Raw genomic sequence first — 26,607 nt, 5'->3', positions numbered from 1 at the left:
GGAGACTCCAGGTCAAAGCGGTCCCTGGAGGCAGACCCTCCTCGTGCAAGGGAGGGGCAGCTAAGGTTTCTGATCCACCTCTGCCACTTGGAAGCTGAGAGGATACTGTCCCTGCCACCCGGCGGCTCCCCTGCGACTCGTGGGGCCTGTGCCTCTCTGTTGTTTGCTCCCGGCTTAGGAACTCACTGGAGAGAAGATGGCGGCTCTCACTCTCCCCTTGCAGTTTTTAAAATAATTTTTTTTTTATTTTCTGTATGCTTAGTTTTTTTTTATTTTTATGTGGCAAAGGGGACTTAGTCTCAGGAAATAAAGATACAATAGAGAAATGGACCCATGGGTCAAAGAAAATGTTAAATCTAAAAACAATTCCAGACACAAAACATTCAGGAAAGTTGGGACACTAGCAAATGTCTTTTAATGTTGCTGGAACAATACTTTCTCCAGCCATCAGGGTCTGCAAGACAGTTTTACTGTCAGTGAATGATTGGGAAGAATTTAGATGTTAGCCTTCTGCTCCACACATCAAACTCAGGCAGAGACTTTCAAGGGCCTTTAGTTCCTTACTGCATACTCTTAGAATCCTGCACTCTCCCTTACCTCTATAACATAGTTATTATTATAATATGTATATTTGCAATGTCAGAGTTGTTCATCCTTCATTCACTTAGGAGAGCATAAATGCTTTCTACATCATTTTCTAGGGGCAAATGATTTGCACTGGATTTTATCAAATTTACAATTTTATTTTTCTTGGCATGGCAAAAAAAATATCAAATATAACAAGTGCTGTGTCATCAAGAATTTCAAAATTAATATTTTATCAGTCATTCTGAAGAGTAACAGGTGGTCTTCTTTTCAAATAACCGGAACCTTGAAATGTTGGTCAGAAATGAGGGTGGAGCAGAAATCTGTATTTAGAGAAGGATCTAAACAGTATATTTTGATGCCTTCTTCCTTAAAAGATATATGCCTAGGAAAAAATCCACATTCTGATCATATTTTGCCCTGCCAATCGGAATGTACCATGATATTGCTGGCTTCTGGATTGTTTGTGTGTTTGTTTGTTTTTGTTTTAAGTAGCTGAGTAGGTATTTTCATGCTGAAGGTTGTACACATCTGTCCCTATCTTTTCAAAATGTATGCTTTCTGCTGACAAATATTCTATTATATGACATTGTGTGATATGGGTATATTCACATATACCTAAATTTCCCATAGATTTGCTATACTAAGCTGCTGTACATCCTATAAAATTTCAAAAGGTAGCTAGCATTTTCCATCATTAAAATCTTGCAAAATGTGATGCAATCAGAGAAATTAAACCCTGAACTCTTTCAAAAGAGAGAAAGAAAGAAACAAGGAAAGAAAGAAACAAAGAAACAAAGAAATACAGATAAAAAGAACACCAGTTTCCAGTGTAATTTATTACAGACAAGTTTGCTCTAACCAAATAATCTTTTTTAAATTAGATGTTTATTTATTTATATGTCATACAATATCTGCTTTCCCATGTACCCTCCAATAAAAATAAATAAAATAAAATAAAATAAAAAAAACAAAAAACAAACCCCTGTTCCCTTCCCACCCCCTGTACACCACACCACCCTCTCCTGATTTCTTACTGTCCCTGGCATTCCCCTACACTGTGGCATAGAACCTTCACAGGGCCAAGGACCTCTCCTCCCATTGATGACCAACTTGGCCAGCCTCTGCTATACATATACTGATGGAGCCATTAGTCCCAACCATGTGTACTCTTTGGTTGGTGGTTTATTCCCTGGGAGCTCTGGGGGTAATAACTAGTTAATATTGTTCATCCTAAGGGACTGCAAGCCCTTCAGCTCCTTGGGTCCTTTCTCTAGGAACTTCATTGAAGACCCTGTACTCAGTCCAATGGATGGCTGTGAGCCTCTAGTTCTGTATTAGTTGGGTACAGTCAGAGCCTCTCAGGAAACAGCTATATCAGGCTCCTGTCATCCAGCACTTGCTAGCATCCACAATAGTGTCTGGATTTGATGATTGAATATTGGAAGGATTCCCAGGTAGAGCAGTCTCCGAATTGCCCTTCCTTCTGTCTCTGCTCCAAAGTTAGTCTCTACAACTTCTTCCATGGGTATTTTGTTCCTTTTAAGAAGGAATGCAGAATCCACTTTGGTCTTCCTTTTTCTTGTGTTTCTTGTGGTTTGTGGATTGTATTTTGTGTATTCCTACCTTCTGGGCTAATCTTATCAGAGAATGCATACCATGTGTGTTCTTTTGTGGTTGGGTTATCTCACTCAGAATGATATTCTCCAGATCCATCCATTTCCCCAAGAATTTCATAAATTCATTGTTTTTAATAGCTGAATAGTACTCCATAGTGTAGATGTACCTCAATTTCTATATACATTCCTCTGTTGAGGGACATGTGGGTTGTTTCTAGTTTCTGGCTATTATAAATAAGGCTGCTATGAACATAGTAGAGCATGTGACTTTATTGCATGTTGGAGCATCTTCTGGGTATATGCCCAGGAGTAGTATTGCTACTATGTCCAGTTTCTGAAGGAACAGCCAAACTGATTTCCAGAGTGGTTTTACCAGCTTGCAATCCCACCAGCAATAAAGGAGTGTTCCTCTTTCTCCACAACCTCGCCAGCATCTGCTGTCACCTGAGTTTTTTATCGTAGCCTTTCTGACTGGTGTGAGGTGGAATCTCAGGGTTGTTTTCATATGTATTTCCCTGATGACTAAAGATGTTGAACATTTCTTTAGGTGCTTCTCAGCCATTTGGTATTCCTCAGTTGAAAATTCTGGGTTTAGCTCTGTACCCCATTTTTTAATAGGGTTATTTGATTCTCTGGAGTTTACCTTCTTGGGTTCTTTGTATATATTAGATTTTAGCCCTCTATCAGATATAGAATTGGTAAAGATCTTTTCCCAATTTGTTGGTTGACATTTTGTCCTATTTGTCGTTTGCCTTATAGAAGCTTTGCAATTTTATGAGGTCCCATTTGTCAATTTTTGATCTTAGAGCATAAGCTATTGGTATTCTATTCAGAAAATTTTCCCCTGTGACTATGTGCTCGAGGCTCTTCCCCACTTTCTTTTCTATTAGTTTCAGTGTATCTGGTTTTATGTGGAGGTCCTTGATCCACTTGGACTTGAGCTTTGTACAAGGAGATAGGAATGGATCGATTTGCATTCTTCTACATGCTAACCACCAATTGAGCCAGCACCATTTGTTGAAAATGCTGTCTTTTTTCCACTGGATGGTTTTAACTCCTATGTCAAAGATCAAGTGACCATAGGTATGTGGGTTCATTTCTGGGTCTTCAATTGTTTTCATTGATCTGCCTGGAGTTTGTATCAAAACTGCTCTGTAGCACAGGTTAAGGACCGAGATGGTTACTCCACTAGAGGTTCCTTTATTGTTGAGAATAGTTTTGGCTATCCTGGGTTTTTTGTTATTCCAGATGAATTTGCAAATTGCTCTTTCTAAGTCTGTGAAGAATTGAGTTGGAATTTTGATGGAGATTGCATTGCCTCTGTAGACTGCTTTCGGCAAGATCGTCATTTTTACTATGTTAATCCTGCCAATCCAGGAGCATGGGAGATCTTTCCATCTTCTGAGACCTTCTTCAATTTCCTTCTTCAGAGACGTGAAATTTTTGTTGAACAGATCTTTTACTTGCTTAGTTAGAGTCACACCAAGGTATTTTATATTATTTGTGACTATTGTGAGGGTGTTGTTTCCCTAATTTCTTTCTCTGCCTGTTTATGCTTTGTGTAGAGTAAGGCCACTGATTTGCTTGAATTAATTTTATATCCAGCTACTTTGCTGAAGTTGCTTATCAGTTTTAGGAGCTCTCTGGTGGAATTTTTGGGGTCACAAAAGTATACTATCCTATCATCAGTAAATAGTGATAATTTGACTTCTTCATTTCCATTTCATATCCCTTTGATCTCCTTTTGTTTTCTAATTGCTCTGGCTAGGACTTCAAGTACAATATTGAATAGGTAGGGAGAAAGTGGGCAGCCTTATCAAGTCCCTGGTTTTAGTGGGATTGCTTTAAGTTTCTCTCCATTTAGTTTGGTGGTGGCTACTGGTTTTCTGTATATTGCTTTTACTATGTTTAAGTATGGGCCTTGAATTCCTGATCTTTCCAAGACTTATCATGAAGGAGTATTGAATTTTGTCAAATGCTTTCTCAGCATCTAAGATGATCATGTGTTTTTTTTTCTTTGAGTTTGTTTATATAGTGGATTACATTGATGGATTTTCTTATTTTTGAACCATCACTGCACTCCTGAGATGAAGCCTACCTGCTCATGATGGATGATCGTTTTGATGTGTTCTTGGATTCGGTTTGCAAGAATTTTATTGAGTATTTTTGCATTGATATTCATAAGGGAAATTGGTCTGAAGTTTTCCTTCGTTGTTGGGTCTTTGTGTGGTTTAGGTATAATAGTAATTGTGGCCTCATAGAACAAATTGTGGAGAGTACCATCTGTTTCTATTTCATGAAATAGTTTGGGGAGTATTGGTATTAGGTCTTCTTTGAAGGTTGTCTTAGTCAGGTTTTCTATTCCTGCACAAACATCATGACCATGAAGCAAGTTGGGGAGGAAAGGGTTTATTCAGCTTACACTTCCACACTGCTGTTTATCACAAAGGAAGTCAGGACTGGAACTCAAGCAGGTCAGGAAGCAGGAGCTGACGTAGAGGCTATGGAGAGATGTTCCATACTGGCTTGTTTCCCCTGGCTTACTCAGCCTGCTCTCTTATAGAACCCAAGACTTCCAGCCCAGGGATGGCACCACCCACACGGGGCCCTACCCCCTTGATCACTAATTGAGAAAATGCCCCACAGCTGGATCTCATGGAAGCACTTCCCCAACTGAAGCTCTCTTCTCTGTGATAACTCTAGCCTGTGTCAAGTTGACACACAAAAACCAGCCAGTACAAAGGTCTGATAAAACTCTGCACTAAACCCATCTGGTCCTTGGGTCTTTTTGGTTGGGAGACTATTAATGACTGTTTCTATTTCATTAGCAGATATGGGACTGTTTAGATAATTTATCTGATCTTGATTTAACTTTGGTACCTGGTATTTGTCTAGAAAATTGTCCATTTCATCCAGGTTTTCCAGTTCTGTTGAGTATAGGCTTTTGTAGTAGAATCTCATGATTTTTTGGATTTCCTCAGTGTCTGATGTTATGTCTCCTTTATCATTTCTGATCTTGTTAATTAGGATACTGTCTCTGTGCCCTCTAGTTAGTGTGGCTAAGGGTTTATCTATTTTGTTGATTTTCTCAAAGAACTAGCTCCTGGTTTGTTTGATTCTTTGTATAGTTCTTTTTGTTTCTATTTGGTTGGTTTCAGCCCTGAGTTTGATTATTTCCTGCCATTGACTCCTCTTGGGTGAATTTGCTTCTTTTTGTTCCAGTGCTTTCAGATGTGCTATCAAATTGTTGGTGTATGCTCTCTCCAGTTTCTTTTTTGAAGCACTTAAAGCTATAAGTTTTCCTCTTAGGACTGCTTTGATTGTGTCTCATAAGTTTGGGTACATTGTGGCTTCATTTTCATTAAACTCTAGAAAGTCTTTAATTTCTTTATTTCTTCCTTGACCAAGTTATCATTGAGTAGAGTGTTGTTAAGCTTCCACATGTATATAGGCTTTCCATTGTTTATGTTTTTTTCTTGAACACCAGCCTTATTCTGTGGTGATCTGATAGTATACAAGGAATTATTTCAGTCTTCTTCTATCTGTTAAGGCCTGACTTGTGACCAATTATATGGTCGATTTTGGAGAAGGTACCATGAGGTGCTGAGAAGAAGGAATATCCTTTTGTTATAGAACATAATCTTATTGAAGACATACAGTCTCTAGCACAAAAATATAAGGAACACAGACTACTAGATGGCACTAGGAGAAATGCCTGGTTGCGTTTTGGTTTGTTTATTTGTTTGCTTGCTGGTTTATTTATTTTTGTGTTAATTTGAGGCAGTCGTCTTCCATTAAAATGAGATATGAAGCTTAAGGTAAAACATAGAAGCCTAAAACAAGATATGATTCACCAAGGAATTGCAAAAATATTGTAAAGTTAGAAGCAAAATTATTTTGGACATTTGGCCTTTAAATTCAAGCAATGGTTGCCAAGAATTTTTTGTCTCAGTACATCAGTTCTGTCTCCCAGCTTCTCTGCAGATGACATCAATCTATTTTTTTTCTGCTGAGACATTATTTCACATATTTATAAGCTACAAAACAGGAGTTCAATGCCAGAATACAAAGTGTAAACTTCAGGAGGCTAGTGTTTCAGTTGCCTCAGTTACATGTCTCAGTGTTGGGGTATATCTCCTCCTCCTCCTCGTCCTCCTCCTACTCCTACTCCTTTTCTTCCTCGTCCTTTTCCTCCTCCTCCTTCCTCTTCTCCTTTTCATCCTCCTTCTTCCTCTTCTTCTTCCTCCTCCTACTTCTTCTTCCTCTTCTCCTCCTTCTCCTCTTCCTCCTCTACCTCCTCCTCCTTCTTCTTCCTCTTTTCTTCCTTCTCCTTCTTCTTTTTCCTTGACTAGTCATTTTTCTTCACATACAATAAGTACCTATGCTTATTTACTAGCAGGATTTACTGCTTATGCTTATACTGCAGTGCTACAGAATGCTGGACTTACATCTTCCTAACTGTATTTGGTCCCCTTCATCTAACTTTATTGTCCTCCTTCCCAAATTTACTATTTGACTCCATGTTTATAAGACTAACTTTTCAGCTCCTATATATGAATAAGAGCATGTGGTGTTTATCTTTCTGTGCTTGGATTATTTCACTTAAAATTATGTCTCCCTTTCCATCAGTTGCCACAAATGACAAGGTTTCATCCTTTTACATAGCAGGATAGTATTCCACTCTATATACATGAGCCATATTTTTTCATTGCTTCTGTGTACACGAACTCTTACATTGTATTCATATCTTTGCTATTATGTTGCAAAAAAAAACAGAAAAGTTTATGTTTGACTTTGATATCATAGTTTATATATGCACAGTTGTCAGGTGGTTGGGTCATATGTTTGATGTATTTCTAGCTTTTTTGAGGAAGTCAATACTATATTCCTTAATGGTCATACTTATTTTAGTTTTCATAGCACATTGAAACAGCTTTTTCTCACTGATATTTACTTTCATATTTTGTATAACAACCATTCTAACTATTGTGTGGTGTGTATTGCCACAGTTTTAATTTTCACTTTCTCAATGACTGGTGATCTGCAGCATGCTCTGTTTCGTCCTCCACACATCACAATTTTCTATGACACCTTGAGCAAAATATAGCACATAGTGTTATAGTGTGCATATAAATGATGTCTAAAATCAGTTGACATTGGTTAAAGTCAATTACCACTGACAATGCAAATAGACCTCATCCCAATTAATCAAAAGTCTAAAGAGCAACACCTAAGCTTTGCTGAAGAAAGTGTGTTTTCAGGGCTCAATTCCAGTATTCACCCAAGTTTTCAGTCTACTGGCTTGGGCTTCAGAGTTCTGACTTGCTATAACTCCACATCTCAGGAGGTAATTTCTTACACTAGATCACTATAGGCTACTGTGTAATATGCCCTCTTACTCCAATCATTAGTCAAGAAAATACCTCTACAGTCATAACACAGGTCAGTCTGATGAAGGCAATTACTTTGTTGAGATTTCCTCTTCACAGGTGATTCAAGTTCATGTCACATTGTCAAAAACTAATGAACACAAACATCCAAATTTGAAACAGATACATAAATCTAGTAAAGTCATCTTTATACTAGTAATGCCAAGAATGATGATTCCTTGAAGAGTAACTATGGCTCATCAAATCACCTGCTCACATGCTGGAGGATTCCAGCACCTTAGCAAAGACATTCAATAAAGGCAGTAATCAGTGCAATTATATACATCTAAACACAATTTTCATTCAAATATTCTGCTCTGGTGTGAAAAAACTGAATATATTTAAATACACAAAACTTCAACAAGGTTTTTGGAAAGCAAATGGGAAATAAATAGCCAAGTCTGCAAATGTGTGTGTATGCTTGTGTGTACATGTATATATGTGTATGTGGGGGTTGGGGTGCATGTGTATGTGTATACATGTGTGTACTCACACATATGTTTCACTCAATCATACCTTCATATTTTTAATTTAAACCTCCTTAGCTGAACAAATCTCTTAGTGCCTGAAAAATACAGAACACTTTAAGCAACAGCTGAGGAAGATAGCTACCTATGTCCTCCAAAGTACAAAAATTACAAAACTATAAAAATTACAAAACACATTGACAGCTCTTTCCAAAGGAAGCTTCAGTTTTAGAGACAAGGGACATCAAGGTTCGTGGGGTTTAAAATATGCCTATATTTTGTTATCACAATGTCTGCTCATGGGATTTCATCCTGAAGAGATCTTCTAGTTAGTGCAGTTTGCAGCACACATCTAGACAACCCTTGCAGTAAAGACTATGAAGCCTCTCCTCATTTCTAGCCATCATGTGACTATTGTCCTCTCACTATGTCACAGACATGAAAAGGAAGGCATGCCCAAGCCTGCAGGTCATAGGCCTCAAGTGAGACAGAGAACATGATCCAACCCTCCAGACAGGCCAAGAGCAAACACAAACAAATACTGGTAACACTGTGCACTGCCAAAATGCCTCAGCTCAAAAGGCACCATCCAACCATGGTGACTTCACCCAGCTGGAAAAGGATCTTCAGAAGTTTAATAGGTATTTAACAATTTAACAATGCCTATTAAACTCCAGCAACCATGTCGCCACTGCCTAAAGAGGAGGAACTTCTGGAAGCCTAGCACATGGCCATGATTAGTGTGAAAACAAAAGGACTGTACTATGATTAGTGTAGACAGAGTTCCTCATTGGAGACAATAGTGAGTGCAAATACCATGACTCCTCCACACTTTAGGCTATTGAAGGAAGCTGTTCCACTGTTCCTGTGAGCTGGGATCCACGTACCTACACTGCTCCTGGTGCTATAACATTAGTTCCAAGGGTGGCACTGTCTCAAGGGACTGGGTTGTCTGTCTTTCTGTTTGTTTTGCTGGCTTTGGATTTTTATAAGTGGAGTCAGCTGGGTTGACAACATGATACAGCTCCAACAGGGACAAAGGTGAACCAGTAGTAACTGTGGATCAGCAGCTCCCTCAGAACAAAAGTAGAAATAGCAACACTGTCAGCAACATGGTGACCGAAGTGTTTCAGGGGATGGCAGTGGACAGACAGGATGGAAAACAGAGGTGACATAGATGACAAGAGACAGAAGAAGCATTGAGGGTGGATAGGATGAAAAGTAAGACTGAAGAAAGACAGAAGGCCATGAGGAGCCAACGACAGAAACTACAACAGCCTAGTGTCTAGAAGAGTTCCCAGGAGAGGCCAAAGCTGACAGACTAATGGACTCGGCACTGGGGACCAAGTATCGTAGCAGTGCAGCCAAGAGCTGTGATATTGGCAAGAGCAGTGGAAGGAGCAGGTGCTGCCTGCTGCTGCTGACAGGCTGTTGCTGCATAGAGACAAAGATTGCACCAGCTGATCCATGCTGTGTCATTGGCAACTAGAACCCAGACTGCTGAAAACTAACCTAAGATATAAGAGTTTGACTCTGGAATGCCTTTCTGCAAGTTTGCTTTGCCTGTGCAGGCTTGAATGATTCTGTGTCCTGCTCTGAGTTCTGTTGTTGGGTGTTGTGAGGGGACCTCAGAGAAGCTCAGATATTGAGACATGGGAAGTGAGGGCATTCATGGGAAGTGAGTAACTTTTGCTTTTCTGGAACTGATTGCATAGATCAAACTGGCATCCAGCTCAATTATATACAACTGCTTGTGCCTCTAGGATTAAAGACATGAGCAAGGCTCCCCTGAAGACACTATATTCTGAGACATCCTAGAGGATCTGCTGCACTCAAAGCAGTTAGTAAGAACCCCCACCCTCAAAGTCCAAGGACTGCTGCTGGGAACCCAGTGGACTGAGGACCTATCACCCACCAAAACCCCCATACCCTGAATACCACTTCCCTTCTGTCCAGTCTTTTCTGCTGGGGCAGACTGCTAGCTGGTATGCTCCCCTGAAGACACCATATCCTGAGCCACTCTACAGGTTCTGCTGCACTCACAGCAGTTGACACTATATCCTGAGCCATCCAGAAGATCTGCAGCACCCAGAGTAGTTGTCTGCTAGCGAATCCGCTCCCCTGAAGACACCATATACTGAGCCATCTCAGAAGATCCACTGCACTGAGAGCAGTAGGTCAACTGACACCACAGCTTGAGGCATCCCAGGAGATCTGCTGCACACAGGGCAACTGAGCAACTGATCACCAGCTTGTCTGCTCCCCTGAAGACAGCAAAGCTTGAAGGCATTCGAGCAGCTCCTCTGTACACAGGGAAACTGGGCAACAGACACCACAGTCTGAAGACCTCCAAGGGGCTCTGTGGCATGTAGGGCAATTGACCCGACAGACTGAAAGCTTCCTGAGAGTTCTGCTGCACACAGGGAAAGAGAAACCATGGTCCATAGATACCCCTGGAGAACATCCTTTCATAGGACACCAGCTTGACTGCTGCTCAGAAGACCCAACAATCCGAAGGCCTCCCAGGAGATCTAATGCAGCCAGGACAACAGATCAACCGCTTCTCTACTCCTCTGAAGACCCCCCCAGTTTGAAGGTCCCACAGGTGTTCTGCAACAACTACAGGCCTACCAGGAGATCTGAAGCAACCCAGGGACAAAAGAGGCAGACTCCAGACAGAGTCACCCAGACCAGCAAACACCAGGGATAACCAGGTGGCAAGAGGCAAGTACAAGACAATGAGCAGCACAAGCCAGTATGTGGGCTTCATCAGAACCCAGCTCTCTCACCACAACAAGCCCTGAATACACCAATATACTGGAAAACCAAGAAGATGACCTAAAATCCAATCTCATGAAGATAATAGAGTATCTATTAAGAAGGATATAAATAACTTATTTAAAGAAATACAGGAAAACACAGGTAATCAGGTAGAAGCCCTTGGAGAAGAAACAAATAAATCCCTTAAAGAAATACATGAAAACACAATCAAATGGGTAAAAGAATTGTATAAAACAGTCCAAGACCTAAATGTGGAAATAGAAACAATAAAGAAAACACAAATCGAGGCAAACCAGGAAATGGAAAACCTAGAAAAGAGGTCAGGAATTATAGATATAAGTATCACCAACAGAATACAAGAGATAGAGGATAGAATCTCAGGTATAGAAGGTCTCAGGTGTAGAAGAGATTGGCACAATTGTCAAAGAAAATTCAAAACATAAAAAAAACTCCTAACCCAAAGCATACAGGAAATTCAGGACACAATGGAAAAAAAAAAAAAAAAAAAAAAAAAAAAAAAAAAAAAAAAAAAAAAAAAAAAAAAAAAAAAAAAAAAAAAAAAAAAAAAAGCAAATCTAAGAATAATCAGAATAGAGGAGAAAGAAGATTCCCAGCTCAAAGGACCTGAAAATGTCTTCAACAAAATTATAGAAAAAAACTTTCCCAACCTAATGGAAGAGATGGCCATAAAGGTACAAGAAACCTATAGAATACCAAACAAATGGGACCAGAAAATAAAATCCTCTAGTCACAAAATAATCAAAACACTAAATGTGCAGAACAAAGAAAGAATATTAAAAACTGCAAGGGAAAAGGGCCAAGTAACATATAAAGGTAAACTTATCAGAACTACACCCCAGTTCTCAACAGAGAGTATGAAAGCCAGAAGAGTCTGGTTAGAGGTCATGCAGATTCTAAAAGAAAAGAAATGCCAGCCCAGCCTACTAAACCCAGCAAAATTCTCAATCAACATAGATGGAAAAAAACAAAATATTTCAGGACAAAACCAAATTCAAACAGTTTTATCTACCAATCCAATCCTACAGAGAATCCTAGAAGGAAAGTCCAACACAAGGAAGGTATCTACACCAAAGAAAAGACAAGATATTAAGCATCTCACAAAATAGCCAAAAGGAGAGAACCACAAGCATATAAAGCCACCTACAAAAACAAGCATATCAGGAACCAACAGTCATCTGTCTTTAATATCTCTCAATATTACTGTATACAACTCATCTATAAAAAGACATAAGCTAACAGACTGGATAGGCAAATAAGATCCAGCATCTTGCTGCATACAAGAAACACACCTCAACAACAAAGACAGAAACTATCTCAGAGTAAAAGGATGGAAAACAATGTTCCAAGCAAATGGTCCCCAGAAAAAAGCAGGAGGTGCCATCATAATACCCAATAAAATAGACTTTCAACCAAATGTTTTCAAGTATGATGAAGAAGGACACTTCATATTCATCAAAGGAAAAATCCACCAAAAGAAAGTCTCAATTCTGAACATCTATGCCCCCCCAAATGCAAGGGTACCCACGTTCATAAAAGAAACTTTACTAAAGCTCAAAACACACATTGAATCCCACACAATAATAGTGGGAGATTTCAACACCCTACTCTCACCAATGGACAGGCTATTGAAACAGAAACTAAACAGAGACACAATAAAACTAATAGAAGTTGTGAATCAAATGGATTTAACAGATATCTATTACACATTTCATCCTAAAACAAAAGAATATACCTTCTTTTTAACACCTCATAGTACCTTCTCCAAAACTGACCATATAATTGGTCACAAAACAACCCTCAACCAATACAAAAAGATTGAAATACCCATGAATCTTATCAGATCACCATGGTCTAAGGTTGGTCTTCAATAACAGCAAAAACAACAGAAAGCCTACATATTCGTGAAAACTAAACAACTCTCTACTCAATTATAACTTGGTCATGGAAGAAATAAAGAAAGAAATTAAAAACCTCATGGAATTTAAGGAAAAGGTTGACACAGTATACCCAAATTTAAGGGACACAATAAAAGTAGTGCTAAGAGGAAAATTCATAGCACTAAGTGCCCTGTTAAAGAAAATGGAGAAATCTTACAGTAGCAACTTAACAGTACATGTGAGAGCTCTAGAACAAAAAGAAGCAAATTCACCCAAGAGGAGTAGAGGTCAGGAAATAGTCAAACTCAAGGCAGAAATCAACCAAATAGAAACAAAGAGAACAGTACAAAGAATCAACAAAACCAAAAGCTGTTTCCTTGAAAGAATCAACAAGATAGATAAACTCCTTCTTCAACTAACTAATGAGTGGGGAGGCAGTATCCAAATTATGAAAATCAGAAATGAAAAGAGAGACATAACAGCAGAACCTGAGGAAATTCAAAAAATCATCAGATCTTACTATAAAAGGCTATACTCAACAAAACTGGAAAATCTAGAGAAATGGATGGTTTTCTAGACAGATACCACATATCAAAGTTAAATCAAGAGCAGGTAAACTATCTAAACAGGCCCAAATTGCATAAAGAAAAGAAGAAGTTATTAAAAACTCCCAAACAAAAACAATCTCAGGGCCATATGGATTAAGTGAAGAATTCTATCAGACCTTCAAAGACCTGATACCAATATTCCTCAAATTACTCCACAAATTAGAAACAGAAGGAATACCACCTAATTCATTCTATGAAGCCATAATTACTCTGATACCTAAACCACACAAGGATGCAACCAAAAAAGAAAACTTCAGACCAATCTCACTTATGAATATCAATGTAAAAATACTCAATAAAATTCTTGCAAACAGAATCCAAGAACACATCAAAACAATCATTCACCACGATCAAGTAGGCTTCATCCCAGTGATGCAAGGTTGGCTGAATATATGAAAATCCTTTAATGTAATCCACTATATAAACAAATTCAAAGAAATAAATCATATGATCATCTCCTTAGATGCAGCAAAAGCATTTGACAAAATACAACACTCCTTTATGTTAAAAGTATTGGAGAGACCAGGAATTCAAGGCTCATACCTAAACATAATAAAAGCAATTTATGGCAAACCAATAGCAATATCAAATTAAATGGAGACATGGTAAATGTCTCCACTAAAATCAGGGACAAGACAAGGATGCCTATTCTTCCCATATCTACTTGAATTGCTAGCTAGAACAATAAGACAACAAAAGGAGGTCAAGGGGATACAAACCAGCAAAGAAGAAATAAAGGTATCACTATGTGCAGGTGATATGGTAGTGTGCATAAGTGACCCCAAAAATTCTACCAGAGAACTTCTCCAGTTGATAAACAACTTCAGTAAGTGGCCAGATATAAAATTAAACCAAATTAATCAGTAACCTTCCTTTATACAAAATGGCAACCAACAGATTGGGAAAAGATTTTTACCAACCCTACATCTGATAGAGGGATAATATCTAATATATACAAAGAATTCAAGAAGTTAGACACCAGAGAACCAAATAACCCTATTAAAAAATGGGGTACAGAACTAAACAAAGAATTCTCAATTGGGGAGTACCAAACGGCTGAGAAGCAACTAAAGAAATGTTCAACATTCTTAGTCATCAGGGAAATGCAAATCAAAATAACCCTGAGATTTCACCTCACACCAGTCAGAATGGCTAAGATAAAATACTCAGGTGACAACACATGCTGGTGAGGATGTGGAGAAAGAGGAACACTCCTCCATTGTTGGTAGGATTGCAAGCTGGTACAACCACTCTGGAAATCAGTCTGGCGGTTCCTCAGAAAATTGGAAATAAATCTACCTGAAGACTCAGCAAAACCATTCTTGGGAATATACCCAAAAATGCCCCACCATGCCACTGGGACATGTGTTCCACTATGTACACAGTGGCCTTGTTTTTGATAGCCAGAAGCTGGAATCAACCCAGATGTCCAATAACAGAAGAATGGATACAGAAAATGTGGTTCATTTACACAATGGAATACTACTCAGCTATTAAGAACAAGGACATCCTCAGTTTTGGAGGTAAATGGATGGAACTAGAAAATATCATTGTGAGTAAGGTAACTCAAACCTATTAGTATGTACTCAATAATAAATGGATATTAGCTAATAAATGAATAAATAAATAAATAAATACAGAATACCCAAGATACAGTCCACAGAACTCAAAAAGGTCAACAAGCTGAAGGGCACAAGTGAGTCACCTCAGTCCCACTTAGGAGGGAGAAGAAAGCAATCACAAGTGGGGAGGGAGGGAGAGACCTGTGAAGGAAAGTGGACAGGGGCAGAGGAAAGAGGGGAGAAGGGAAACTGCTCTGGTATTGGAGGTTGGGGGGACCCTCCAGAATGACCTAGGAGGTGAAAGACACTCAAGAATCAAAGGGAGGGACCTTAGATGAAGTGCCTGATAGTAAGAAGAGGGAACTTATAGAGCCCACCTCCAGCAGGAAGACAGGGCATCAAGTGAGGGAAGGGATTGCCATCCCACAGTCAAAACTCTGACCCATAATTGTTCCTGTCTGAAATTACTGCAGGGGTGGAAATGGAAAGAGCCTGAGGAAAAGAAGGTCCAGTGACAGGCCCAAAGTGGGATCCAGCTCAAGGAGTGGTCCCAAGGCCTGGCACTATTACTAAGGCTAAGGAGCACTCACAAAAAAGGGACCTATCATAACTGCCCTCTGTAAGACTCAACAAGCAGCTGAAAGTGTCAGATGCAGATATTTAAACCCAACCAATGGACAGAAGCTGCTGACCCTTCTGGTTGAAGTAGGGAAAAGCTGGAAGAAGCTGAGAAGGGCGGCCCTGTAGGAGGACCAGCAGTCTCAATTAACCTGGATCCCTGAGATCTCTCAAACATTGGACAACCAACCAGGCAGCATACCCCAGCTGATATGAGGCCCCAACACATATATAGCAGAGGACTGATGGGACTGAGTTTGATCAGAGAAGATACATATAACCCTCAAGAGACTGCAGGCCCCAGGGAGTTTAGAAGTCTGGTTGGGTGGGTGGTAGGTGGTAGGTACGGTATGTGGAACAGTTGGAGGGTAAACTGGGGGGAGGATAAAATCTTAAATGTAAAAACCTAAATAAATAAAAGATAAAAAAAAGTGAAAAAAAAGAGTCTGGCTTCTAAGACCATAAGTCTAAGGTCTAGTCTCAGAGGTCAGAGCTGTGAGCATATGGATCTCTCAGTCTAGTCTATAAGCCTTCTGCATCCAGTGGCTCAAGACAGGCAACACAACCTGTACCTCTCCTTATGATTCTACATAGGTAGAGGGAAAAGCCATGGCCAGGTCATGCATAACATAACCAAGATTGAAGCCATGTCTTTGAACTTTATAACTGGCATTTGCTCTTCTTTTTCGTTAATTAGTAAAGGGATACTTAAAGACACTATTTTATTTTGCTCAATAATCTACCTTTATTTGTATCATAGATGAAGGACTTATTAAATCTTGGTACAATGAATGCATCTAAACATATGAATGTCAGATATTAGTGATGATAAAGCTATGAATTGCAGAGTACCTACTGGGCAGCACACCTGGTAACTGATATTTTCATCTGTGTTTCTTATCAACTGAGAACCCAAAAGACTTGAAGTGAAAGGAGTCTGTAGAGAGAAACTCACCGAGGAGCAGTTTGAAGCAATACTTCTCAAAATCTCATCAAAGTGTTTGGTGGTTAGAACTACAAAATCCAGGCCAAATTGATAACTCTGAAGATGAAAAATCACAATCTGTATGTTAATAAACTGTAGTAATACATTCCAGCTTTAAGAAATGCTAGGTTGATGTAGTAATAACATCTTTAGAGAGAACTTGAAGAAGGTGATGTCTTTCTCCTCCTCCTACTTAAAATACAGGTCATGTCTTTTTTGTCCTGTGGATCATGATTTTGTGATTTGGCATCCAGAAAATCACAAATCTAAAAAGGAAGGCTAGTATTAAAATAAACAAGTAAACACACTTTTTTTTCTGAATGCCAATTTGTTATTCCTCAGTAGATTCAATATATAACATCATATGACTTCAGGTTTCTAGTCAATCTGGTGTATCAGGTTTCCACTTCTATGATACTTAGATTGTGATATCATGAACAAGTCTTTTGTAACAAAATTTACCTTTGCTCCTTCCTCTTCCTATATGCCTTTGAGAAAATGTAGAGTTCAATTAGCCAAAGCAATTAAGCAAGACATTCCTTTATCTTTCTCTCTAGAGAAGAGCAAATCTAGGTGAGATATCACCAGGGCTCTGGAATGAAATGCAACTGTATTAACACATTTAGCAGCTGCTGAATTCAGTAAATACAAAATGTCAGTAACTGCATGCCAGCAAGACTCAATAATTTGTGAATTTTTTTCTTTTGTTGAATAATGGATAGATAGTAATGAAAAGAGAACACTGAGTGCCTATTTTTATCTTAAAACATACTTCTTAGGAAGAAGAAACCTGAAGCAATCCTCACAGAATTCATGATTTTAAATGATGGGTAGAAAATAGCCATCAATAGAAGATAATCAAAGCCCACTGTGTTAGTACTGCCAGGAAAGCCTCAAACACAGAAAGCCAGAAGGTAGCTCCCTCCACAGCTGAGGACTGCAGCAGCAGAGGGAAGCTGTTAGTGAGAAACCCAGAGTGCTCCACTAATGCACGCTCAGCACCTGAACACCAGATGTAGAGAAATAACATCACTGTCTTTTTCTAAAATGTGATGTATATTTATACCCTAGAGCTAAATGGAGGAAAAGAAACAGTAGCTATCAATGCTGTAGTCTTTTTCTACTCTTTTAATTTCATGAACCAGTGAGATATATCCCAAGGAAAGAACTACACTGATTATTTCTGATTCTGCAGTTATCAGAAGTAGCCTTCTTCCTTCTTGATGCACTATTCTGAGGGAAGCAATTTGTCCATGGCAAATCTCCATATATTTCTTGCTTGGGATCTCAGTGTCTGTTCTAAACACTCAGTGCCATTCCCTCCATCACTGTGGCAGTGCTCCTTCCTGTTTTAATTGGACTGTTGATACTTTCCTATCTACAACCAAAACCTCACAATCACCATTATCTAACTCCCATATTCCATAGAAGTTCAGTTAAACCCTGGTTTAATAATCCCACCTACTGTTTCCATTTCCTGGTCTATTTAACCATAGCCCTAGGGTGGATCACTGTCATGTACCCTTTAGCAATGATCTTTAACCATTCAGACCTCAATAATGTCCACTCATAGAAGATGTCCAAAAGAGCAATCTCATGAGCACAGTCTTCAAGCTAGACATGGAAATGGTTCTACATGCAGAACCTGCACTCTATTTCATCAACATTTTGCCCCTTCTGCCTACTGCATCCATACCAGGAGATAAGTGCGCTCAGGAGGCATTCTCCTTGACTGTCTTTGTACCATTCCATTCTTGAACTTGAAATACTTCCAAACTTCTCAAGCCTCCTAAGATTTGGCCTGAATCTTATAAAATTCAAAATTTATTTTTCACTCATGAATTCTTTCATTTCTTCTTTGAACAGCTATTTCAGAAGCATCTATAGCAAGATAGTATTGAGAGATATTAATAAAGAACAGGCAGTATATTCAAAGGACAGCCTCTTCCAATAACTAACAAGGTAAAAAATATTACAAAAAAAAAAGATTCCAAAGATCTACAGAGCAAACAAAGTGAGGAAAGATTTCAGGGTTGAAGGAAGCTCATGCTGTGGGGATCAGGAACAAAGTTGACATTCCTTTCTTTTTATATTCTTTACATGTAGTTGTATGTATGATAAATGCTTCATGAAAAAATGAAGCATTTTGCTTCTTGAATTGAAACATACCTCCTTGACATGCCCTCTTGGACTTGTATTCCACTAGAACTCCCTACGTACCAAATTCTTAATACCCAATGTCATAGTCTTCATTGGTTGAGGCTTTGAGGACTGGATTGTTCATGGTGGTGGCTTCATGAAGGGAGAGTAACCATAAACATGAGAAGCAGCGAGTGAGTGCCCTGTTGGTCTGCCTTTGGGCACTCAGTGAGGAGCAGTTTCTCATGCAAATCTAGCAGTATCTCTATCTTGAATTTGCCTCTCTCCAGAAATATAGAAATAAATGTCTATGTTGGAAAGCCACTCACTTAGCCTTTTATGTATTGCCATTCAAGAGAGCTAAAACACATTAAGTGATTCCAGTCATGCTGTCCTCCTGAAACATACCTGTTCTGTATTCTTTTATTTGCAGGTAGAAGTAAAAGTACTAAGTAAAACCCAGGCACTGTGGTAAGTTGGTGACCGGAGACTGTTTGTACAATATCGATATTTATATTTTAACAAGGGTCACATTTTCTTTCCTACAGTAGAAAACATCAACTTGTTATCTTGTTTCCTGGGACATCATCATCATCACCATCATCATTATTATTGTTATACTGGGAAAAAAACTATTCCTGGAATTTGCTAGATAAAAACCAATAATGTTTCTAAGGATCCTTTAATATACAGGACAGCTTTTTGAAAAAGGTTACTGATCCAAAATGTCTGTAATTCTGAAGTTATATAACCCTACCCCATTCGTAAAAGCAAAGGCATTTGAAGGTCTGTCAGGGATGAGATTTGATAAAGGCACTTGGAAAGAAGGCAAAGGAAATATATTATTTCTCATATTACAACACAAATTTAGGCTGAATTTGCAGTTACCTAAGGCCACTGTCTTTGCCCAGATATTTAGAAACTCAGAGAAGAAGAAACGAGTCATTCAGTTTTCCCATCATTGTAAACAAAGTATCAGCGGGAACCATTTGATGAAGAAAATCAGATGACTGATTTCTCTTGAGGAGTCAGAGATGGCAGACCTCAGTTGCTTTGTGCCATATGCTTGGGGCAAGGCATCAAGGTACTGAAGAATCTCAGATATCTACTTCTTCATGTGGATGAGAAAGAGAGAGAGAGATGCACAAGAAGGTATCAGGGATAAAATAGGCCTCAAGTCCTTCCCATAGTGACTTATTCCATCTGGAGTCTTCCTCCTGGTTTCCACAACTTAACACAATATTGTCACCAACTGGAACAGATAACTCAAAAATAATCCTGTGAAGGACATTTTTCATCAAACTATGACACTAGTTAATTTGATACTGCCTTTACCTGATATTTCAAACTTTGTCTGCTGGAGTATGTGTAGAATAAGTACACATTCTATATATTTCTGTCATATATTTGAAGACACATACAATTTTCTCTTTTTATTATTCTTCTTATACCTAATATTTTGAAGTACTCTAATCCTTTCCTGTTGCTTTAAACATTGTGGGTATGATAGTTGCACTTATAGCATTTAAAATTTAAATGCCAGAGACTGGGATGTAAGTCTGTCTTGCTTAGTACTGAAAGTCCTTGGGGTCTCACCACAGTGCTGCAAAACAAAGTATGTTGATAAATTGAATGCTGACCATATACAAAGTCCTGAGGAGCTTCATTATAAATTCCAAGCTCTTTGTTATGAGGTCAGTCTATTCATTCCCTTTAATATATTTAAAATATGTAGCTTATTTAATCATGTAAGTTTAGGGTAAGAATAATTAGCAAGACACATTCTAGCACTGAAAGGTCATTGGGGATGGTCTCCCAGGTCATTGGGGACGATTCTCCAGGCTTCCACAATGACCGGCCCATCCTCAGAATGAGGATTGATCCAAAAGTTCCACTCACTCTTCATTTTTCCATTGCACATCAAAGGAATTTCAGATTTTGGGATGGAAGACTTCAGAGAAGCAGTGCATTCTACTTGGACACTCTAAGCCTAGGTTTCTTATCAGAAAGAACCATTAAGCTAGTGTGAAATTACTTGTTTTCAATTAATTCATGGATTCAATAGTGCAAATAACTTACTCACTGCTTTTATTCATTACCATTTAATAAAACTATATAGTTTTACTGTAGATAAATTAATCTCATGTTCTGTTTATTCCAGAATATAGAATCCTACTCTCTCAAACATTAATCATTCCCTTCCTGCTCTGCTGTCTTGGGACTTCTGTGTATCAGCAAGAACAACACAGGGTAGAAACATGGGTGCTGGCCTTTGAGTTCCTGGCTTTCAATCCATTCCTACTTTATTTGTGTGATGTATGAACTCAATAGGTGGGATGGCTAATACTGACCATAATAACTTGACAAAGTCTAGAACAGGAATTCTCAACTTGTGGGGTGAGACCCCTTAGGAGGTTGAACAACCCTTTACAATGGTTGCCTATGACCATCAGAAAACACATAACTATAGCAAATCTAAAGTTATGAAGTCATAATGAAAATAATTTTATGGTGTGGGGTCACCACAGCATGAGGAACTGTATTAAGGAGTTTGCAGCCCTAGGAAGGCTGAGAACCATTGATCTAGATTAACTTAGGAAACAAATCTCTGGGCATGTTTGTGGGAGAGTTTGTAGATTGATGGGAAACCCCAAAGTAAGTGTCAGTGGCATAGTTGTGTGCACTAGCATATCTCAGTCTTCTAGTTGCCAGGTGTACAATGTGACCAGTTGCTTTCATACTCCTGATCTTCCTGCATCACTATTGTGATGAGCTGGACCAATGAACTGTGAGCCAATAAATATTCCCTTCCTTAAATTGCTTTGACAGATATTGTGTCACAAAACAGAGGAAAATTACTACTATAGTCATTTACTTAACTTCTCTGCTGCAACAGAGGACCATTGCAGTCTATTTAACTATAGACTGGGGCTAACATAATTATACAAGACTTTGAAGACTAATTATTTTCCTAGCACGTGGGAAGCATCTGGTACAAGGCTGTGGTCAGAGGTTACACTGTTAATTAAAAAGGATATTAATGCCCCGTTACCTCAATTTAAGCTGCTGAAATCACAAGTCCACTCACTGCTCTGGCTAAAGCTCATAGAAGCATATGGCTATTTTATTTCCGTTCTTGGCTTCTAGCTTCATCTTGGTCAAAATGCCTTATTTTGTGGCATTTAAAGATAATCTTTGACAGAAAATGTGTCAGCAAAATAGACATTAAATTCTTCCAATCTCTCATGTTCTATTAAAATTTCACCATCTGCTGTCTCCATGGGCTCTGTTCCATCCTTGGTGTTATTAGATTCTACATGCTTAATCCTTTGAAATATATGCAAAGAAAGGGGGAAATATGAGAATACAATACTACAAAATCTTTGAGTAAATGGACATAAAAATTACATATATATATGCTGAATAACCACTTCCTTGTCAAAATAATTCAGTGCATTTAAATGACTGACTTTTGCTTATTAAATTGTAATGGAGTAACAGTGAAGAACAACTTGACTGGGAAGCCTTTCTTTTCCTAACAGAAAACATTTGCTGTTATATAATGTATAATCACATGCCTTAGGGTTTTATTCTTAACCAATTGAGCTCACCTTTTTTAAATGAAATAAGACAATCTATGGTGCAAAGCACACACAGAGGTAGAAACAAGGCTAGATCTATATATTACAGACACTACCCTTTATCCCAAGCATATTGCTGGGATAGGATATTCATCTCCTAGAACTGGTCCAAGCTGTAACATATTCATACTCTGAAGGCTAAGCCGGCAAAAAAAATTTGGAAACATTTTTGATGGAATGATTTGCTATGCATCTCTTGTCCCTTTATATAGTTAAGAAATCTTTTGAAACTTCAAGGGAAACTGTTGAAAACACAAGTTGCATTGACTCAAAAAAAAAAAAAAAAAAAAAAAAAAAAAAAAAAGAAAGAAAAAAACAGGTTGAGAACTCTAATTACAATGACTCCAAAACGTAACAAGAAATTAAAATAATAGTTTCAGAAAATAGAATTTGATAGAGCCATATTTTCATTTCTAAAACATTTAGTGGCATGGCCTTTCTTCCTGTTTTACTGCTGAGAGGGGTCACAGTGGTCAGGCATCTTTTTCTAAACAGAACGCATATCTGAATTGAAACTGCCTTGACATACACCCATTTCTACCACATGATCTTGATTGCCATTTGGCTGAAATACAAACACTACACATATGTTACTGGTGAGACTGTATCCTCCTTCAGACTTCCTGCTGACATAAACCTAGATTCTATTACTTAAAAACTGTTTCCACCTTCATTCAGGGTCATAATTTTCCTGAGCCGACATGGTATCTTCAAGACATCAGAAACCAGGAAAACATATGAGCAATTTTCAGTATGTATAAAAATAATCATGAAGGGAAGACATAGATATAGGGAGGGTTTGCTATATATTCTTCCAGAAAAGAATATGGTTCCATGCTCCACAACTTGAATCAGGAAGGAACATCTTAGGAACATTTATTATTATCACTTTGTGCTTATAGATTAATACACTGTATATGTAAATTAAAGAAATGATACATATGAAAATATATCTCATAACAACAAGCATTATAATTCAAATGTGATATGTCCACCACAGTTTCTTACTTTTAAATACTTGGTTATCAGGTTGTTCCACTGTTTGGGGAGACTATCAGACATCTGAGACCATGGCCTAACTGAAAGCAGTGGATTTTTGGAAACGGCTTGAAGGTGATATTCTCTTCTGTTTCTCATCTTTGCTCTCTACTTTCTGATCCACCAAGATGTGAACACACATCTCTATAGGCTCCTATGAACAGCATGGGTGCTATATCAGAGACCATGAGGTAAAATAAATCTTTCCTCCATTAAGTTGAGACTAGGGGCTAAGGGAGAAGAAGAGGAGGAGCAGGAGAATCAGAAAGAAAAGAGAATTGGAAGCATGTGTGGAATCTTTTACAGAAGAGAGTGACATAAAGATGGACAAAGACAATGGCCTGTCTCAAAGAAAAAGGTCACAGTGTATGAAGCAAGCTCTTTGAAAGTGCAGAATATACCAGGCTTCTGTCAGCCAGCACTTGCCTGCATCCACAATAGTGTCTGGATTTGATGATTGAATATGGAAAGGAAGCCTGATATAACTATCTCCTGAGAGGCTCTGACAGTACCCGACTAATACAGAAGTAGAGGCTCACAGCCATTCATTGGACTGACTACAGGGTCCCCAATGAAGGAGCTAGAGAAAGGACCCAAGGAGCTGAAAAGCTTGCAGCCCCTTAGGACGAACAACAATATGAACTACCTACTATCTTCAGAGATCCCAGGGATTAAACCACCAACCAAAGAGTACACATGGTGAGACTAATGGCTCCAGCTGCATATATATAGCAGATGGCCAAGTTAGTCATCAATGGGAGGAGATGCCCTTGGCCCTGTGAAGGTTCTATGCCTCAGTGTAGGGGAATGCCAGGGCCAGTAAGCAGGAGAGGGTAGGTTGGTGAGCAGGGGGAAGGCGTGAGAACAGGTGTTTGTTTTTGTTTTGTTTTGTTTTGTTTTGTTTTATTTTATTTTATTTTATTTTATTTTATTTTTTGGAGGGTAACCTGGGAAAGAAGATATTGTATGATATATAAATAAAGAAAATATTTAATATAAAAAAAGAAAGCACAGAATATAAAGAAATTCCTAAGTCTTCCTGCTCCTTTAGATTATATAAACCCATAGTTCTTCCAGGAAGGAGAATTTTTGTGGTTTAGAAAGGAGGAAGGTTTAAGGTAAGACCAGCTGGGAGGCACAGGCCTCAGGAGTCTCATGAGAATCCCAGGGCAGCAGGGACAGGATCCTCTCGGCCTCCAAGTGATAGCAGTGGATCAGCAATCCTCACTGCCCCTTCCCTGTGAGTGGAGAGTCTGCCTCCAGGGAGTACTTTAACCCAGGGGCTCACCCATTAGCACCCAAAATTTACAAGAGGAGAGCTGATCTCCCAGAACTACTGACACAGACTTACAGACTCACAGGAGGAACAAGCTCTAGTCAGAGACAGCAAGAACATCTAACACCAGAGATCAACAGATGGCAAAAGGCAAATGCAAGAATCCTACCAACAGAAACCAAGACTACTTGGCTTAATCAGAACTTAGAACTCCTACCACATCAAGTCCTGGATATCCCAAAACACTGGAAAAGCAAGATTTGGATGTAAAATCATATCGCACAATGGTGCTAGAGGAATTTAAGAAGGACATGAATAACTCCCTTAAAGAAATAGAGGAGAACACAGGTAAAGAGGTACTAGCCCTTAAAGAGGAACCAAAAAAATACTGTAAAGAATTAGAGGAGATCATGAGTAAACAAGTAGAAACCCTTAAAGAGGAAACACAAAAATCCCTTAAAGAACTACAGGAAAACACAATAAAACAGATGAAGGGATTGAGCAAAACCATCCAGGACCTAAAAATGGAAGTAGAAACAATTAAGAAATCACAAAGAGAGACAACTTTGGAGTTAGAAATCTTAAGAAAGAAATCAGGAAGCATAGATGCAAGCATCACAAACAGAATACAAGAGATGGAAGAGAATCTCAGGGGCAGAAGATATCATAGAAAACATTGACACAACAGTCAAAAAATGCAAAATGCAAAAAGATCATAAGCCAACACATCCAGGAAATCCAGGACACAATGAGAAGACCAAACCTAAGGATAATGGTATAGAAGAGAGTGAAGACCTCCAACTTAAAGGGCCAGTAAATATCTTCAACAAAATTATAAAAGAAAACTTCCCTAACCTAAAGAAAGAGATACTCATGAACATTCAAGAAGCTTATAGAACTCCAAATAGACTGGACCAGAAAAGAAATTCCTCCCTCCACATAATAGTCAAAACACCAAATGCACAAAACAAAGAAAGAATACTAAAAGCAATAAGTGTAAAAGGTCACATAACCTATAAAGGCAGGCCTATCAGAATTTCACCAGACTTCTCATCAGAGACTATGAAAGCTAGAAGATCCTGGGCAGATGTCATACAGACCCTAAGAGAACACAAATGCCACCCCAGACTGCTATACCCAGCAAAACTCTCAATCACCATAGATGGAGAAATCAAAGTATTCCATGACAAAACCATATTCACACAATATATTTCCACAAATCCAGCACTTCAAAGAGTAATAAATAAGACTCCAACACAAGGAGGGGAACTACATCTCTGAAAAAGCGAAAGTGTAATCGTCCAACAAAACTAAAAGAAGATAGCCACAGGAACAGAATTCCAGATCTAACAACAAAAATAACAGGAAGCAACAATTACTTTTCCTTAATATCTGTTAATATCAGTGGACTCAATTCCCCAATAAAAAGACATAGACTATCAGATTGGGTAATTAAACAGGACCCAATATTTTGTTGCATACAGGAAACCCACCTCAGTGACAAAGACAGACACTACCTCAGAATAAAAGGCTGGAAAACAATTCTCTAAGCCAATGGTCCCAAGAAAAAAGCTGGAGTAGCCATTCTAATATTGAATAAGATCGACTTTCACCCTAAAGTGATCAAAAAAGATAAAGAGGGACACTTCATATTCATCAAAGGTATGATATATGATGATGAATTCTCAATTCTGAACCTCTATGCTCCAAATCAAAGGGCATCTACATTTATGAAAGAAACCTTACTAAAGCTTAAAGCACATATTACACTGTACAAAATAGTAGTGGGAGATTACCACACTCCACTCTCTGCAATGGACAGATCATGAAAACAGAAACTAAACCAGGACACAGTGAGACTAACAGAAGTTATGAAAAAGATGGATTTAACCAATATCTATAGAACTTTTATCCTAAAACAAAAGGATATACCTTCTTCTCAGCACCTCATGGTACCTTCT

The 26,607-nt window shown here is 38.6% G+C and overlaps 1 protein-coding gene and 1 long non-coding RNA gene across 12 annotated transcripts in view; one reads left to right on the top strand and one right to left on the bottom strand.

Moving 5' to 3' along the window:
• The window catches only part of LOC116088172, an 84,178-nt gene extending 60,773 nt beyond the window's left edge, over nucleotides 1–23,405 (top strand). Inside the window, exons 3-4 of one of the 2 annotated variants that reach the window (XR_004117799.1) lie at nucleotides 19,125–19,162; nucleotides 23,362–23,405. This is a non-coding gene — a long non-coding RNA (uncharacterized LOC116088172). Of the gene's footprint in view, nucleotides 1–19,124; nucleotides 19,163–23,010; nucleotides 23,167–23,361 lie in introns of those variants that run through there. The other variant, XR_004117798.1, reaches the window with a different exon arrangement.
• CUNH8orf34 (chromosome unknown C8orf34 homolog) overlaps nucleotides 1–26,607 on the bottom strand; it is a 488,320-nt gene that overhangs the window by 425,843 nt on the left and 35,870 nt on the right. For 5 of the 10 annotated variants that reach the window (XM_031366855.1, XM_031366856.1, XM_031366861.1 and 2 more), the window contains exon 2: nucleotides 16,523–16,609. The exons of the other annotated variants lie outside the window; for them this stretch is intronic. In XM_031366855.1, coding sequence (XP_031222715.1) covers nucleotides 16,523–16,609 — 87 coding nt within the window. The remainder of the gene's footprint in view (nucleotides 1–16,522; nucleotides 16,610–26,607) is intronic. 10 annotated transcript variants of the gene reach the window in all.

Source organism: Mastomys coucha, unplaced genomic scaffold (assembly GCF_008632895.1).
Source record: "Mastomys coucha isolate ucsf_1 unplaced genomic scaffold, UCSF_Mcou_1 pScaffold14, whole genome shotgun sequence".
Lineage (NCBI taxonomy): Eukaryota > Metazoa > Chordata > Mammalia > Rodentia > Muridae > Mastomys > Mastomys coucha.
This window is presented reverse-complemented; position numbering and strand designations above follow the sequence as displayed.